We start from the raw sequence: 14,088 nt of genomic DNA on the forward strand, positions 1-14,088 counted from the left end.
AAGGTGAAACTACCCAAAATCTCCATGGTAACTGCTTATCTACAAGAAACCAGCCGCTTAATCTACATGAGGCATATCCATCGTATTTCTCTCTATAGAAAGCTATTTTCTCTTTGAAGGGAGGACCTTGCCTCTCATGCATAGGAGGGCCCTACCTTGCTCTGTAGAGAAAGTCACATTTCCTATATTGTGACCTAAATAGGGCACACATTTCATTTCATATATATATATATATATATATATATATATATGGTTAGAAGTCCATACAAAATAGGAAACTTCTTATAGGGGTTACATATATCTCAAGAACCAAGATATATATCCTAGAGTTTTAATCTTTTTAGATTTTTACTTCCTTCATGAAACTTATCAATATCAATCTCAATCCCACATAATATGGGATTTCTTTATATAGGTGATTCTGGATATCACCGTATCCAACAATAAGAGCATCAGACTAGCTTACCTTGAATATAGAAGATGTGCTAGACAGACACAATTTCAATATAAGCCGGTCTGTCATATTTTGTTCTAGGCAGGTATCAAATGTGTCGGTCCAAAACATTTGATTCTGGACATGTTGCTTGTGAGACATGGGTTAAAATTTGGGGGTAATAAAAACAAAATTTAATAATCCTAGTTTTTAGATAGGCAACAAGAGAAATATTGCTATTTCTTTTTTGAGAGAATGTAACAAGAAAGAAACGTGTATATTACATGTAACAAAATAGAAGAATGACCATTATACCATTGTATCATTATTATATATACGATGAAAGAACCCCTACAAACTGAGTGTGGGGCACAAATAATTTTTCAAAAATTCCTTTCTCTCTCTAAACTTCTTTATAGTATCAAAGCAAGGATCGCATTCGATCTAATTTGTTTTACCGATCGCATATGAAAAGATCACCGCACAGTAACTACCATGTTTGAGAACGATGTTACGCTCTATCGAGCTTCATGTGATGATCAATGCACGGGTACTGCATCTTTTGCGCTCTCTCTCGTTTTGCATGATCAATATTCTTCACGTGGCCCATCTTTCCTTGTAAAAAAAATTTCCACCATTTCATCATCTCTAACTCAATATTACTCTTACTTCATCGGTTTTTTTGTAAAACCACTAGAAATTAATAAACTTATCCTGCAAAACTCAATGAGATCCATGCGTGTTCATCTTCACTCGTATTGAAAACCCAATGAGCCCAAAACCATTGAAATAAGCTTCTCCATTTCAGTACGCAATTAAAAGCAAAAGCATAAGATCTTTCTTTCTCTTCCAAACATCTTCTCACAATCATCATCTACTCACGCCATCATCTTCACTCCATTATCTTTCTCTCTCTAAATAGTGATCAGTATTTGATCTTAGCGATCCGGGTACTCTATCCTCAATATCTAAATATGCTTATACCTTTACCTTAACATAGGAAATTTTGTGTCGATTAAATTGATAGAGAACAATTATCACTTAAGGAAAACCCAAATACTATCATTTATTAAGAGTTAGGAACTTTTTAAATTTATTAAGGGTGATTGCCATACGCCAAGTCAAAAGATTTCATCTCCTGATAATAGGAGTGAAATAAAAAACCCAGACTACAAATTATAGTTTGAGTCTGATTGATTTCTTAAAGCTTGAATCGCAGGGACACTATCAGAAAAGTGTCTCAATCTTATGGTTGGCCTTAAGACTTCTCCAGAAATATTGGAAGGTTGGCCTTAAGACTTCTGCAGAAATATGGAAAGCTCTGAAGAATGCCTATTCTCAAGCTAGGAAGTTTCGACTTACCCAGCAACTCTAACTTTATAAGAAAGGGAATTCGACCCTATCATACATACTACATATGCAGATTCAAGAGTATTTATGATAATTTGGCTGCTATTGGAAAACCTGTACTAGATGAAAATAAGGTCTTTTGGCTTATTAATGGACTTGGTTTAAAATATGAGAGTTTTGTTACCACTATACTTAAGCTTCTGATTCCTTTCTATTATGAAATTATATCACTTCTTCAAAGCCATGAGATTAGAAATCAGCCTCATGTCTCTAAAGACTCATATTCAAATCAGAATATGGCCCTTATTGAACAACAAATAAATTTTGGACCTAATAGAGGTAATAAAAATTATAGAGGTAGTGGCTGACACAACTTTAGTGTTCAACAATTTTGCAATTCTCGAGAGTGTGGATTTGCTAAAAAATGGTAGAACAATAACAATAGGAAACCAGGTGTACACCTATACAATCATGATTCAAAGGTTCCAACAAAACTCACATCAATCAGCTCAGACACCCCAAGAAAAGTGTCAAATTTGTAGAAAATTTGGACATACTGTAGACACCCCCTCACAAATTTTGGTTAAGAAAATTCCTAAAAACCTTATTTCTAAGCCCAAATGACCACAAAAACCCTAGTAGACTATAGAAAATCTAGACCCAAAAGAATTACCCTATACCTACCCAAAACCTATCCCGAGTCGTAGGTAACCTTAGAGCTTTCCAATGGTCTAAGAATTGCTTAAATCGGACTTGTGGTTAGGAAGTTAAAGCCCGAGGGAAATTGTGTGATAAAATGATAATTTAGTCCTTGTCGGGCTGGACATGTGTCATTGCATGATGTGTTGGGCGGCCCGGCAAGGAAAGCCTGATGATACAGAAAATATCATTTTGATAATTAGGATAAATTCAAAAAATCAGAAAAATTTGGAAAATTTGGAAAATTTTGAAAAACAAATCCCAAAAAATAAGAAAAATCCTTAATTGAATCTTATAAATACTCCCTTGTAAAATCCAAAAAATATATATAAAATAATTAGAAAAAAAATTCAAAAAATCCAAAGAAATTCTTTAAAAATCCTGAAATTAGAAAAAATAGCCCAAAAATACCAAAAAAAAAAAAAAAACAAATCCCAAAAATTCCCCAAAAGTTTCCAAAAATCCCATAATTCAGAGTCTACTTTAGAAGATCTCAAAACCCTTACAAAGCTAAGAAAAATCTCTTCCAAATCCTCAAAAAAGCCTAGGGTGACCCTAACTAAAAATCCCAAGCTTTTCACCATATCTTAAGAACCCTAGATATAGGTGAAAGACCTATAGATCTACCAATTCCAGCAAGCATAGGCATCCAAAAAGGAAATGATGATGCAAATCAGAAAAGTGGTCAAATCAAGTCTAAAACTTTGAGTTTCAAGTCCCTAGAATAAGAATTTATCTCTCTGCTTAATTAATTTATTTTCTTCATTTAATTCTCTATTTTATTTTATTTAGAAATTGATTTAGCATTATATTTAGTTAAATTTGGTAGTATTTTTCAGTACCCCTAATTATTCACACTTTCCAAAGGTAAAAAGGGGCAATTTAATAATTTCTCAACAATTATTTTAAAGACATACCTAATTGATGTCAAAATTTAAAAACATGCCCTCAAGTACAAATTGCAATCTTTTGGCCCGTTAGCGATATTGCCAGTGATTTCAACCCCTTTTTTTACATCCCCTTTTTCTTTTTTGGCTATGCTTTTGGTCATTACGTCCATCCTTTCTGGTTAACTCAAGATTGTAATGTTTTTTATTTGATGATTAAAATTTTATTTTATAGTAAGAAATTAAAAAAGATAATTAATCAAAATACACATAATTAGGTCAAGTAGTTGATATTTTATGCACATTTTTTTTATTCAATTTCAAGATACCCATCAAAATACACATGACCAATAGTTGAAATAGGGTAAATTATTAAATTATTTAAAACTTCACTATATTCTAATAAATTTTTCAATAATAAATATCCTTGTTATAGGGTTTGGGAATTTTGCATTCTACAAGTGCAGCAGCACTTCATATTATTTCCGAAAAGGAGTAGGGACCCATTTTTATTGTGAGGATAGGCCTGAACATTCCAAGGTATAACCGCAATTTGTTTTTCAGGCCACTTAATAAGAGCATAATAATGAAATTGACCCTTGTTATGTAGGATTTGTGACGCGGAACAAGTGCATGTGATGAATTCGAGATTCCTAAGTTTGACTTGCCCGAGGCCAAATGACATAAATTTTCTTATTTTTAATGGATACTGATTTCATGTAACAGTTGTATAGTAATATAAAGCAACAATATTTAAAAACTTTGTTTGCGATTGTAACCGGAACAAGCAGAAGTACTCATGTTATTTGGCTCATGTCACTCAAGTAGGCCCAAATTATAGAGTACAGCTACAGCTACTTATTTAGGTTCCCAACCATGGGTAATTTGGATACCTTTTGATAAATCTAGGGTAATTTTGTTTTTTTTTTTTTTTTTAAGGATGTAGCTGAATATAAACTTCAAGGGTGCAGTTTGTATAGAGCCGAGGTTCTAAACAATCAAAATAAAGCGCACTTTCAAATAGTGTCGAGAAATGCGGTTTCAATACTGGAAATCTTTGTGAGAACCTTAAAATATATGTTCATATCTAATTATAAAATTTAAATCTCAAAAAATAGTGTAGATCGAGCAAATCTATGAAAACTTAAATATCTTTAAAATTGACGGTCCAAAAATACATTATAAGATACATTATTTCCAAAACTTGGAACCATTTTTTTCTCATGTCCATGCGTCTTTAGGTCGAGATGATCAATTTGAGGATATTTAGGTATCAAAATAACTTCTTTTGGTGAAGTTTTTGAGGTGCACCCTAATTTGATTGTTTAGAGCCATACACTTATATAAACTTTTTCCAAATTTAAAAGGCAAGCATTATATTTTATATGGTTAATTGAGAACATTTAACCACCTTAAGGATTTTGTAAAGTGGGTTGACCGTTTAAGAAAGTGTTCCCGTTTAGAAAATATTTTAATTATTGAAAGACCACACACTCAGTTATCTCTCTGTTTCTCCCTTCTGAGGCCATCTCCTTCCTCTATCGAAATTTTGCGTGATCAATCCGATCTATCTCCTAAATCTTAATCTTCTCTCTCTAAAAAATTGAAAGCTAACTTCTTCTTGATAAAATCACAACTCAAAACTGAACTTTCTCTTTCCTAAACCATAACCGATATTCCAACACAGTTGTGATCTCTTCTAAATTAAAATGCAAAACCAAAACTGAATTCCTCTTATCCTACTATCTTTTCTTAGTAGTAGTAATGAAAAACAATTGTTGGATGGAAAAGAGTTTAATGAGCTCATGCAGTGAAAAGGTGCGTCTATAGATCGAGACTTGATAGCTTTATCAAATTTTTGTTGGAAAAAGAAGGAGATGAACTTGCCAAAGATCCCAAATATTGATGGGCGATGTCGCTAGATGATGTATCGCAGAGGACCTAGGGTTTCTCTAGAACGCACTGTTTTCTTTTTCTAAGCGTTTTTTAATGCCATGAAAACCTAATTTATAAATAAATAAGAGGAGGTTGTTGTCCAATGTTCAACTTTCTTTCTTGGAATATCTTAGAAGCGGCCATCAATATCTAGGAGATAAGGAAATTATCCACTATCTGTTGGAAAAATGGTTTTTATCTTTCTAAAAAACCTTTTGACGATAAATAGTAATTAATGCATAATATTTTTAAAAAATTATTAATTAAATAAATAGAAAAAATATGTGGCACATGTGAGGCTCCATATTCATATACACGTACCAATATCTCCCACTTGGCTATGAGGACCGAATACATAGATATACATTAAAGCCCATACTGCAAAATGGATTTAACCTTTATGAGTATATTTTTGTCATAAGGCTTTTTACACTTGTGCGATTATACATCTCATGACCCAGAAATCATTTAAAATCTTGTCATGAGGTTTTTCATGCTAATGGAGCTATCCTCTCATGACCAAGAAATAAAAAAATATCTATTTTGGGAGTTCCTGACTTTAGATGTTCTTAAGTCCTAGCAAAGTTACATGCGTTAAAAATATTTCAGCACTTAATCCCTTTGTCAAAGGGTTTGCAATCATATTAGATGATGGTAAACAACTCACTATTATTTCATTCTTTTAAATAGTATTATAAATATAATGATAACCAATTTCAATGAGCTTGTCCTTTGAACTAGTGGCTCAATTTCTAATTTGATGAGATGATAGACGGATTATCAAAAACCATTTTAATTAGTCGGTCGGCTATATCTAGCTTCAAATCCTTTATAAAGTGTCAAATCCTGATGAGATATGTTATAGCAATGCAACAGGCAATATACTTGCCTTCCATAGTATACTGAGCTACATAACCTTATTTATTGCTTAACTAAGAAACACATCCACCTCCAAAAGAATATATGAACTGAGTTTGATTTATATCATATGGGTCTCCTGTAAAGTCTGTATCAGAGTACCCAATAACCTCTATATTATCAACTTTGAAGTACAATTTGAAGGTTTCAATTTTATAAATATACATGAGTATCCTTTTTACGGATGACTTGCCGATGAGCAATCCCAAGAATACTCTAAAATTTACTTATAAGACCATATGCATTACTCAAATGAAGTCTTGAACATAAAATAAACAATATTGGCAGCTAATAATGTAGTGTCAAAAGTATTTCACGGAAAGGCATATAGAAAGTGCAATTTGGGGGTTTTTCCCCCCTCCCCCTTAAAAAAAAAAAGAAGAGAAAAAAAAAGAAAAAGAAAAAGGAGGGAGGGCGTAAAGGTCAAAGAAATTTGGACCGGGTCCTTGGTCTGGATTCAGAAAGTGCTGTATTACTTGGGGAGGAAGGTGGCAGCCACATGATTTAGCCCTAAATAATTGTATAGGTGGGCGTTACGAGCAATTTAACACGGATGAATGTATCAAACTCCAAAATACGCTCAAGATTGACCCAAGGCATGGACGTGCGCTTCTCGTGGGTTAGATGGCGCTGTGCCCACAAACCAAATGCTAGAAATTAGAAAGTATACACCTCGTCGTGGTCCTCTCTTTCTCTATGTATATAAAGAGGGGAGCAAGTGTTGATTTTTTATCACATAGGTGATCCTCCTCTTCTTCTATAGAAAGAGCTCTTCTTCTATATAGTAGAAGGGAGGAACACCAATTGAAAGAAGAGGGCATGGCAGCATTTTGGTCTGGGCCGCTCCTACTCCTGGGGTTGTTGATCCTGCAAAGCCCATCATGGGTAGTGGAGGGGGGCGCGCCTCCTGTCTTCTTCTTTGGAGACTCAATCTTGGACGTAGGTAACAACAACTACCTCAATACGAAGGCCAAGTGTAATATGGCCCCTTACGGTATTGACTTCCCTGGCAGGAAGCCTACTGGAAGGTTTAGCAATGGCCTCAATATTGCGGACTTCTTAGGTATGCACTCTCAACCCTACTCTTCTCTCTCCCTTCCTATCTGTTTCTTCTTTTTGGTAGTTCAGCTGTAGGAATTGAGTTTAAGCTTTGAATGGTTAGCAGCTGACGTCTATCGGTAACATACTCGCTTTCCAGTAACAAAGTCATGAAATTGAATCCTCGCTATAACATCTCATGGATCATGTCCATGTGGTTTTTGCTTCCTCCCTACAACATTTGATTATGTTTTATTGATCTCCTTCAACTAATTTGCTCTCTCTCCCGCAAGAGGTAACAGTCAGAAAGATGACTTCTTCTTTGGATAGTATGAGACTATGAGTATTCAAATTGAGTCATAGTGGTGCGAGTGCCAGCTCTTTTACCATTTAAGCCTAACCCTGAAACATGCACAAAGGGTAGGTCAACTCGGTTTGGTATCGAGGTATCCATTACTTCACCAATCGTTTATCTTTTTTTTTTTTTTGGTAGTTCAATTATAAGAATTGAACTCAAGATATAACTTTGTCTGATGTCACCTATAAATCTTCTCGACTAGAAACCTTTGCGGGTGTAGACTCAACCCCAAGCCCAATGGTAAGACAAAGACCAAATGACCACCAAAACAAAAAGAAATTCTTAATTTCCTCCTATTCAAAAGAATGATGCTAAGTTTACTATACAGTCGAGCCTCTATATGAGTAGTAATATAAAGTCATACTTACTCAATATAGTGGTCGTAATGTATGGACAAAACGGCCATTGGGTTTAACATAGAACGTTCAACTTTTCATAATAATAATGGTACGATAAATATGAACGTGTTTTGAAGCGATGGCAAAGTCGGCCAAAGTAGTTTCAAGTTTCAACTCGACCAAGGACCAAGTCACTCGGGCTTGGGCCCTCGCCGAGCTGAGTTGTCCAGAGTTGGAGGTCAAATTTGGGAATCTTAAAAACAAAAATTAAAATTTTTAAACAATGAGATATATATTTGTTAAATATTTATTTGCATTTTCTATCACTTTGACAAAGATTGGAAAGTATTTTAGCAGTGACTATTTATTTTTATATTGGGAAATTTACATTATAACGACAGATTCCTTAATTGTTTGTCAGGTTTGCTCCCGGTCAGATTTTTCAAAGATCAGATTGATTTATTTACAACCTTAAAAACTTTGCCCTCTTCTTTTTCTCTCTCTTCTCTCTTCTGTCTCACCTCCTCTCGGCCCTCTCTCTATTATAACGGGGGAAATTATGTTCAAATTGTAGAAAAGGAAAAGAGTTCTAGCAGTTGTTGAGAGCTAAAAGAAACCAAATAAAAAATTAAGAGAAATATGTTGAAGTATTGCATGGAATGCTCAAATTGATTTAACACCCATCGATCCTTTTTTGTCAGCTATCCAGGTAGGATTGAAGGAGAGCCCACCAGCTTTTCTCTCCCTCTCAGGGCAGAACTTCCAAAAGCGCCCCTTCAGTGGTGTCAATTTCGCTTCGGGAGGATCGGGCATTCTCGACAAAACCGGCAGCAACTTTGTATGCACCATGCAATAGGATTTTTATGCATTTTTTTTTAACATAAAAAAATATAAAAAAACCATTTACTTTTGATACAAGATCACAATTATATTTAACCATTAGACATAAAATTAGGTGGCTGAAAGTGTGCTGATAGAGCTCAAAGTCTGGCATATTATTGCAGACCTCCAATTACCTTCTAGAATATAAAGGAAACTGTCTTATAATGTAAGGCCCTTCTTATATTATTTGTTAGGAAAACAAATTCTAGGACATCATGACACCATATACCCTATGGTTAGGGCGCTTAATGTTGCTTCCCTCATTTGTATTATCCTCTTTATGCATGATTTTAGGGGCAAAATCTACCGTTGAGCGTACAGATCTCCCACTTCAACAAAGTCTACAACGACTTCAGAATCAGAGTAGGGGAAGCTCATGCCCGAGCAGCGTTGGCTGAGTCTCTCATCTTCATAAGCGTCGGAGGCAATGACGTCATACAGAACTTTAAGCCCTCAACCCAAATGGACCAGCTGTCGCGAATCTTGCCGTAACCTACAAGGCACATTTACAGGTGAACAAAAATCATAATCATCATCATCTTTATGTTCATCTTCTTCTTCGCTAATCTGACTCATTGGAGTGGATTTTTAGAAACTTTATAGCATCGGTGCGAGGAAGTTTGGGATATTGGGTCTGTCAAAGACTGGGTGTATCCCAGTGCTGAGAGCCCAGAGCAAGACTGGAGGCTGCATTGAGGAACTGAATTACGTGTCCCAAAGGTTCGACAATCAAGTGGAAAATATGTTGCGACAGCTTTCCTCAGAGCTGAGGGGAATGAAGTACTCGCTTTTTGTTGGGACTCACCTACCCGAAGTTGGTAAGCCATGGTTCTGCCCATTTCTCTTTTGAAACCCTTTCACATCAGAAATGCACAAAACCAGTTTCGGGGTTCCGGGCACCTGCTGGATATTTTTTCTTTTTTAATGGCCCACAATGTCTTTGTCAGTGTACAGAAAAGGAACTTGGCCAATGTACTCGGCTTTTGGTCGAGCTGAGTAACTTGGTCGAGTCGAGCACGTGGTAAAAAATAAAAATTTCTTTGCAAGAAAAACAACAAACAAGTAGTAAAAGTAAATTGAAGACCTAAAACAACTTGAAAAAGTTAAAACAAGCTTAAAAATGTAGTGAAAAATGGATTTGAAAAAACAACCTGATTTACAGTTTGGGATATTCTAAAAAAAAACATAAAAAAGTGGAAAATATAAAACTAGTGATTAAGGCAAAAAACACTCACTTACCTTTACCAAAAACATCCAAATTATAAAAGATTGGCAGATAATCCATCACTTTTTTATAATTTTTGAAGATTTTTAAAATTTTTTATATCCCCGAGTTGTGAAATTGAACTCGAGCAAATTCGGCGTCGTCCCATGCCCGTAGTGCAAGGCCGAGTTTGCCGCCTGAGTTAAAGTGGTGTCAGACAAGTCACCGTACATTGGTCTTTGAAGCTTACGCTTCTAGGGTTTGCTCGCTGCCGCCACTCATGTGATGCATCTGAAAATAGTGTAAAATGACATGGTTTGGGCTCCGGATTTGCCCCATGCCTATGTGAGGTAAGTTGGGTGCGTCAATCCGAGTGAACTCAGACGAGTCGATTAGGAACCCAAGAAAATACAAAGATCTCAAAATAAAAAGATTAATGAAAATCAAAAGAAGTTGTAAAAATATTAGCAGTTTACAAAAGATGGAAAGAAGCATATAGAAGATGAATGTGGAAATTTGATTTATTCAAAAAATTTGAAATAAAGAAAATAGAAAAATAGAGCTTATAATAAAAAATTTATAAATAACCATAGATAACATAAAAAAAATTTATAAATATACTTATACATCATTTATTAGTGATTTAGTAATGAAACGTATAAGTTTCTTTTTAGAGTTTTCTATATACTTTGAGTTTGTACATTAAACTCGCCTTAGCAGGGTACTGAGGCCGAGTAACTCAGCCAAGTTGACTCATATAGGCCGAGTATTCGGTAGCTGATTAACACTGTAGATACTCTTTTAGAACCCACCACACCCTCCCCCTCTTTCACACATGCACAGTGCACACACACACACAAGCATTCTTCTATCACCTATTTTTACATTTCAAAAAGAAATTAGAATGGAAATGGAGGATTAATAAGTAGATTTGTGTTTGATGTTGGAATATAAAAATGATCTATTTATTTTTCATAGAAGGTGGCCACAATTACTCTTGTCGATTAGATTTCAAATTGGGTGGTTATGAGTGAATCATTGACTAGACTCAAAATTCAAAAAAAAATTCTTAAATTTTGTGACACATTTTAAGCCATCTAATTTGGGCCCTTAGCAATTGCGACCTCCTTGTAACAAAGATAGAAATGGTCTCCTGGTATACAATCCCTTTAAAAATTGATTCAGCCAGCTTTTTACATGTCCTAGGGTTCGCTGAAATGAAGACTGCTTGCTGCGGATTGGGTAAATTCAACGGTGAGGTCGCTTGCAATCCGAAAGCTAGTTTATGTGCCAAACGCAACGACTACTATTATTGGGACACCTTCCACCCAACGCAGGCGACGTCAAAAATGGTGGTGGACATTATGTACAACGGCTCTCCACAATACGTTGTTCCCATCAACTTCAAGCAATTATGGAGGTCTTAGAGAGAGAGATAGTTATGAAGAATACTTTGTTTTGTCATGATTACCGATCTTTCAAATTCGTTTTCAGTCCTTTTTTTCTTCATTCTTTTCCATTCTTTGAGGATGAAGTTCCAACATGCTTATCAGGGCAACTGGTCTTTTGATCGCCATGTCATCCCCTTGTATTTTTGTTTCCTGCCTTTATGAATGGATGGTCAGTTGGTTTTCCTCTTTTCCTTGTGCTTTCCTTTTCTTCTTTTATGATTGAATAGGTAGGTGGTTTTTGGGAACTAGAAAAGTAGTATTTGCTTATTTATTGTTTTATGGCTAACATTAAATTTCATTAGATAGTGGAGTAAAGCTCCAAAGTAGCTGTAAAATAGTACAAGAAGAAGAAATCGAGAGGAGCACTCTCTATATCCAAGACTGACTTGTCCTAGCTCCCAAAACACAACAATTCCAAACATTGTTAGTATTTTGGTTTTGAAAAATACTTGGTGTGTATGTCAAAATAACAATATACTTTTTGTGATTTTTTTTAAGCAGTATTTTGTAGAGAAATAAAACAGTGGGTTTTTAGTCTCCACATTGAAGAGGAGAGAGTAAATTGAACAATATTTAAGTGTGGGCATTCATATGCCTTATGCTCTACAAAAGAGAGAATGATGATGCATGTGCAGAGCACGCAAAAGTGTACGACGAGCACGTGCACATGTGCGTGCGAGGCCATGGGTGATTAATGGCACACTTTATACTTCACATCAGTGCCCCTTGCTGGAGCACGTGTACGGCCTCAAGGGTAGATACCGGCTCATGGGGGTATCCATCAGTCATCTAGCCGTTGATGAAATGATGGGCATCCAACTGTAATCTAGTCATTGATGAAAGCTCAGCTTGTGTGAGGCTTCCAACGGTCATCTAGCCGTTGATGAAATGGAGGGCATCCAATGGTCATCTAACCGTTGATAAAATAGAGGCTTGTAACAGTAGCTATCAAGTGCATATAACTTGTGACTGTTGGTGGTGCATGTAACCACTACTATAATAAAGTCTTTAATAGGCTTTTGGTAACTCTCTCAATACACCTTTCTCTGTGAAATTCCAGTGAGCATAACATAGCTCGCATATCTCTCTCTCTCTCTCTCTCTCTCTCTCTCTCTTCTTGTCTTTCTCTCTTTCTATCTCTAAATTATCATAAGACTCCAGTGTCTAGTGTGTGGACTTCAAGCTCGGGTGCATAGAGCTTTGGAGAAATAAAGATACCTCTCTGTTTTCATGTATCCCGAGTATGAGTTGTTTTTCTCATTTTTAGAATGCAGAGATACAAGTGATAAACTAGTAACATAAAAAACCAAATTGCGGTGAATTTCACAAGAATGCAGTGAAATTTACCCTGAAGATGTTTATTTCTACAATGATAATGAGAGGGGAAAAAAAATCCATGAGGGGTACTTGTTATTCCTTCTTCCAAAGAGACAATAACAAATAAATAAAGAATACGAGAATATACCTCACTGCTCAGGGCACATAGGGATGCAGAGAGGAAAATTACAACAACACCAAAATCGTTGACAACACCACCGCTTTGACACTAGTGTTGGGAAAAAGGAGATGAATTTGCCAAAGATCCTAGATATTGATGGGTGATATCACTAAACTTGTATATTGCAGAGGACCTAGGGTTTATTTAAAACCACTGAGAACTGGTTTCTTTTTCTTTATGTTTTTCCATGTCATGAAACCCTACTTTATAGAGATGGGAGGCGGCCGTTATGCAATGTTTGGCTTTTCTTTCTAGAATCTTTGAGAAGTAGCCCTCAATATCTTGGAGATATGAGAGTTATCTACTATCCTTTAGAAAAAAAAAGGTTTCTCTCTCTAAAAAACCTTTTAAAGTAAATAATAATTAATACATTAAATATTTTAAAAAATATTAATTAGATAAATAAATAAGAGTGATGATAATATGAGACCCTCCCACACCGATGTGAATAGGATCCCAAAGGATCACCACTAAATTTTGATGCAGATGTCTAAAAGAAATTTAAATTCATTGGGAGATCTTCTTAGCACCAAGTTGCTCGGTCGTAACTCTCTCTCTACCCGTGCCCCTCTCTCTCTATTACTTTACCTTTCAAATTATATATATATATATATATATATATATATATATATATATCTCTCTCTCTCTCTCTCTCCATTTCTCCTGACCAAAACACAAAACGGCAGCTTCTATATCCCATGCCTCTCTCTCCATTTCCCCTAACCAGGAAGCAAAAGGGAAGTAGTTTCTCTGATAGGTATTTTCTCTCTCTAACTCCCACTAACTTTACTAATCTCTCCATTTCCTTTTCTCTTATCTCCCCAAATCACTCGGTATTGTGCTTGTGTTTTGTGATGCTTGTGCTTTGTGATGCATTTAACAAGAAGCAGGTAATGTATATATTACTTTATGCTTCCTAATGCATTGATGCCAAAAAAATTTTCTATCGATTCATGGAACGAATGGGCAATTGGGCCGCTATTTATTGTTGTTTCCCTACATTCTAATGGTGGTTTTTGTATGTGCTTTCTTGCAATTTTTAGTGAGGTGTTAATACCTTGTTTCCTAAAATTACAGGCTACGGTTATTGTGTTGAA

General features: G+C 35.4%; 1 protein-coding gene across 1 annotated transcript; it reads left to right on the plus strand.

Annotated features, from left to right (window-relative positions):
• Positions 1-6,953: 6,953 nt before the first annotated feature.
• On the plus strand, positions 6,954-11,680 carry LOC18424532 (GDSL esterase/lipase At5g33370). The gene is made up of 5 exons (XM_088845998.1): positions 6,954-7,285; positions 8,658-8,794; positions 9,133-9,327; positions 9,431-9,656; positions 11,249-11,680. Exons 1-5 carry the CDS (start codon positions 7,042-7,044, stop codon positions 11,467-11,469), a joined length of 1,023 nt encoding a protein of 340 aa, XP_088702124.1. The 5' UTR covers positions 6,954-7,041; the 3' UTR covers positions 11,470-11,680.
• Positions 11,681-14,088: the final 2,408 nt, after the last annotated feature.

Source organism: Amborella trichopoda, chromosome 9, assembly GCF_054954075.1.
Source record: "Amborella trichopoda isolate Santa Cruz 75 chromosome 9, AtrichopodaSantaCruz75HAP2 v2.0, whole genome shotgun sequence".
Lineage (NCBI taxonomy): Eukaryota > Viridiplantae > Streptophyta > Magnoliopsida > Amborellales > Amborellaceae > Amborella > Amborella trichopoda.

Excerpts from the sequence above, each read along its gene's own strand:
- LOC18424532 (XM_088845998.1), top strand. The coding sequence starts at position 7,042 with ATGGCAGCATTTTGGTCTGGGCCGCTCCTACTCCTGGGGTTGTTGATC. Across the intron at positions 7,286-8,657 it reads CAATATTGCGGACTTCTTAG|CTATCCAGGTAGGATTGAAG; the intron begins GTATGCACTCTC and ends CTTTTTTGTCAG. Across the intron at positions 8,795-9,132 it reads ACAAAACCGGCAGCAACTTT|GGGCAAAATCTACCGTTGAG; the intron begins GTATGCACCATG and ends GCATGATTTTAG.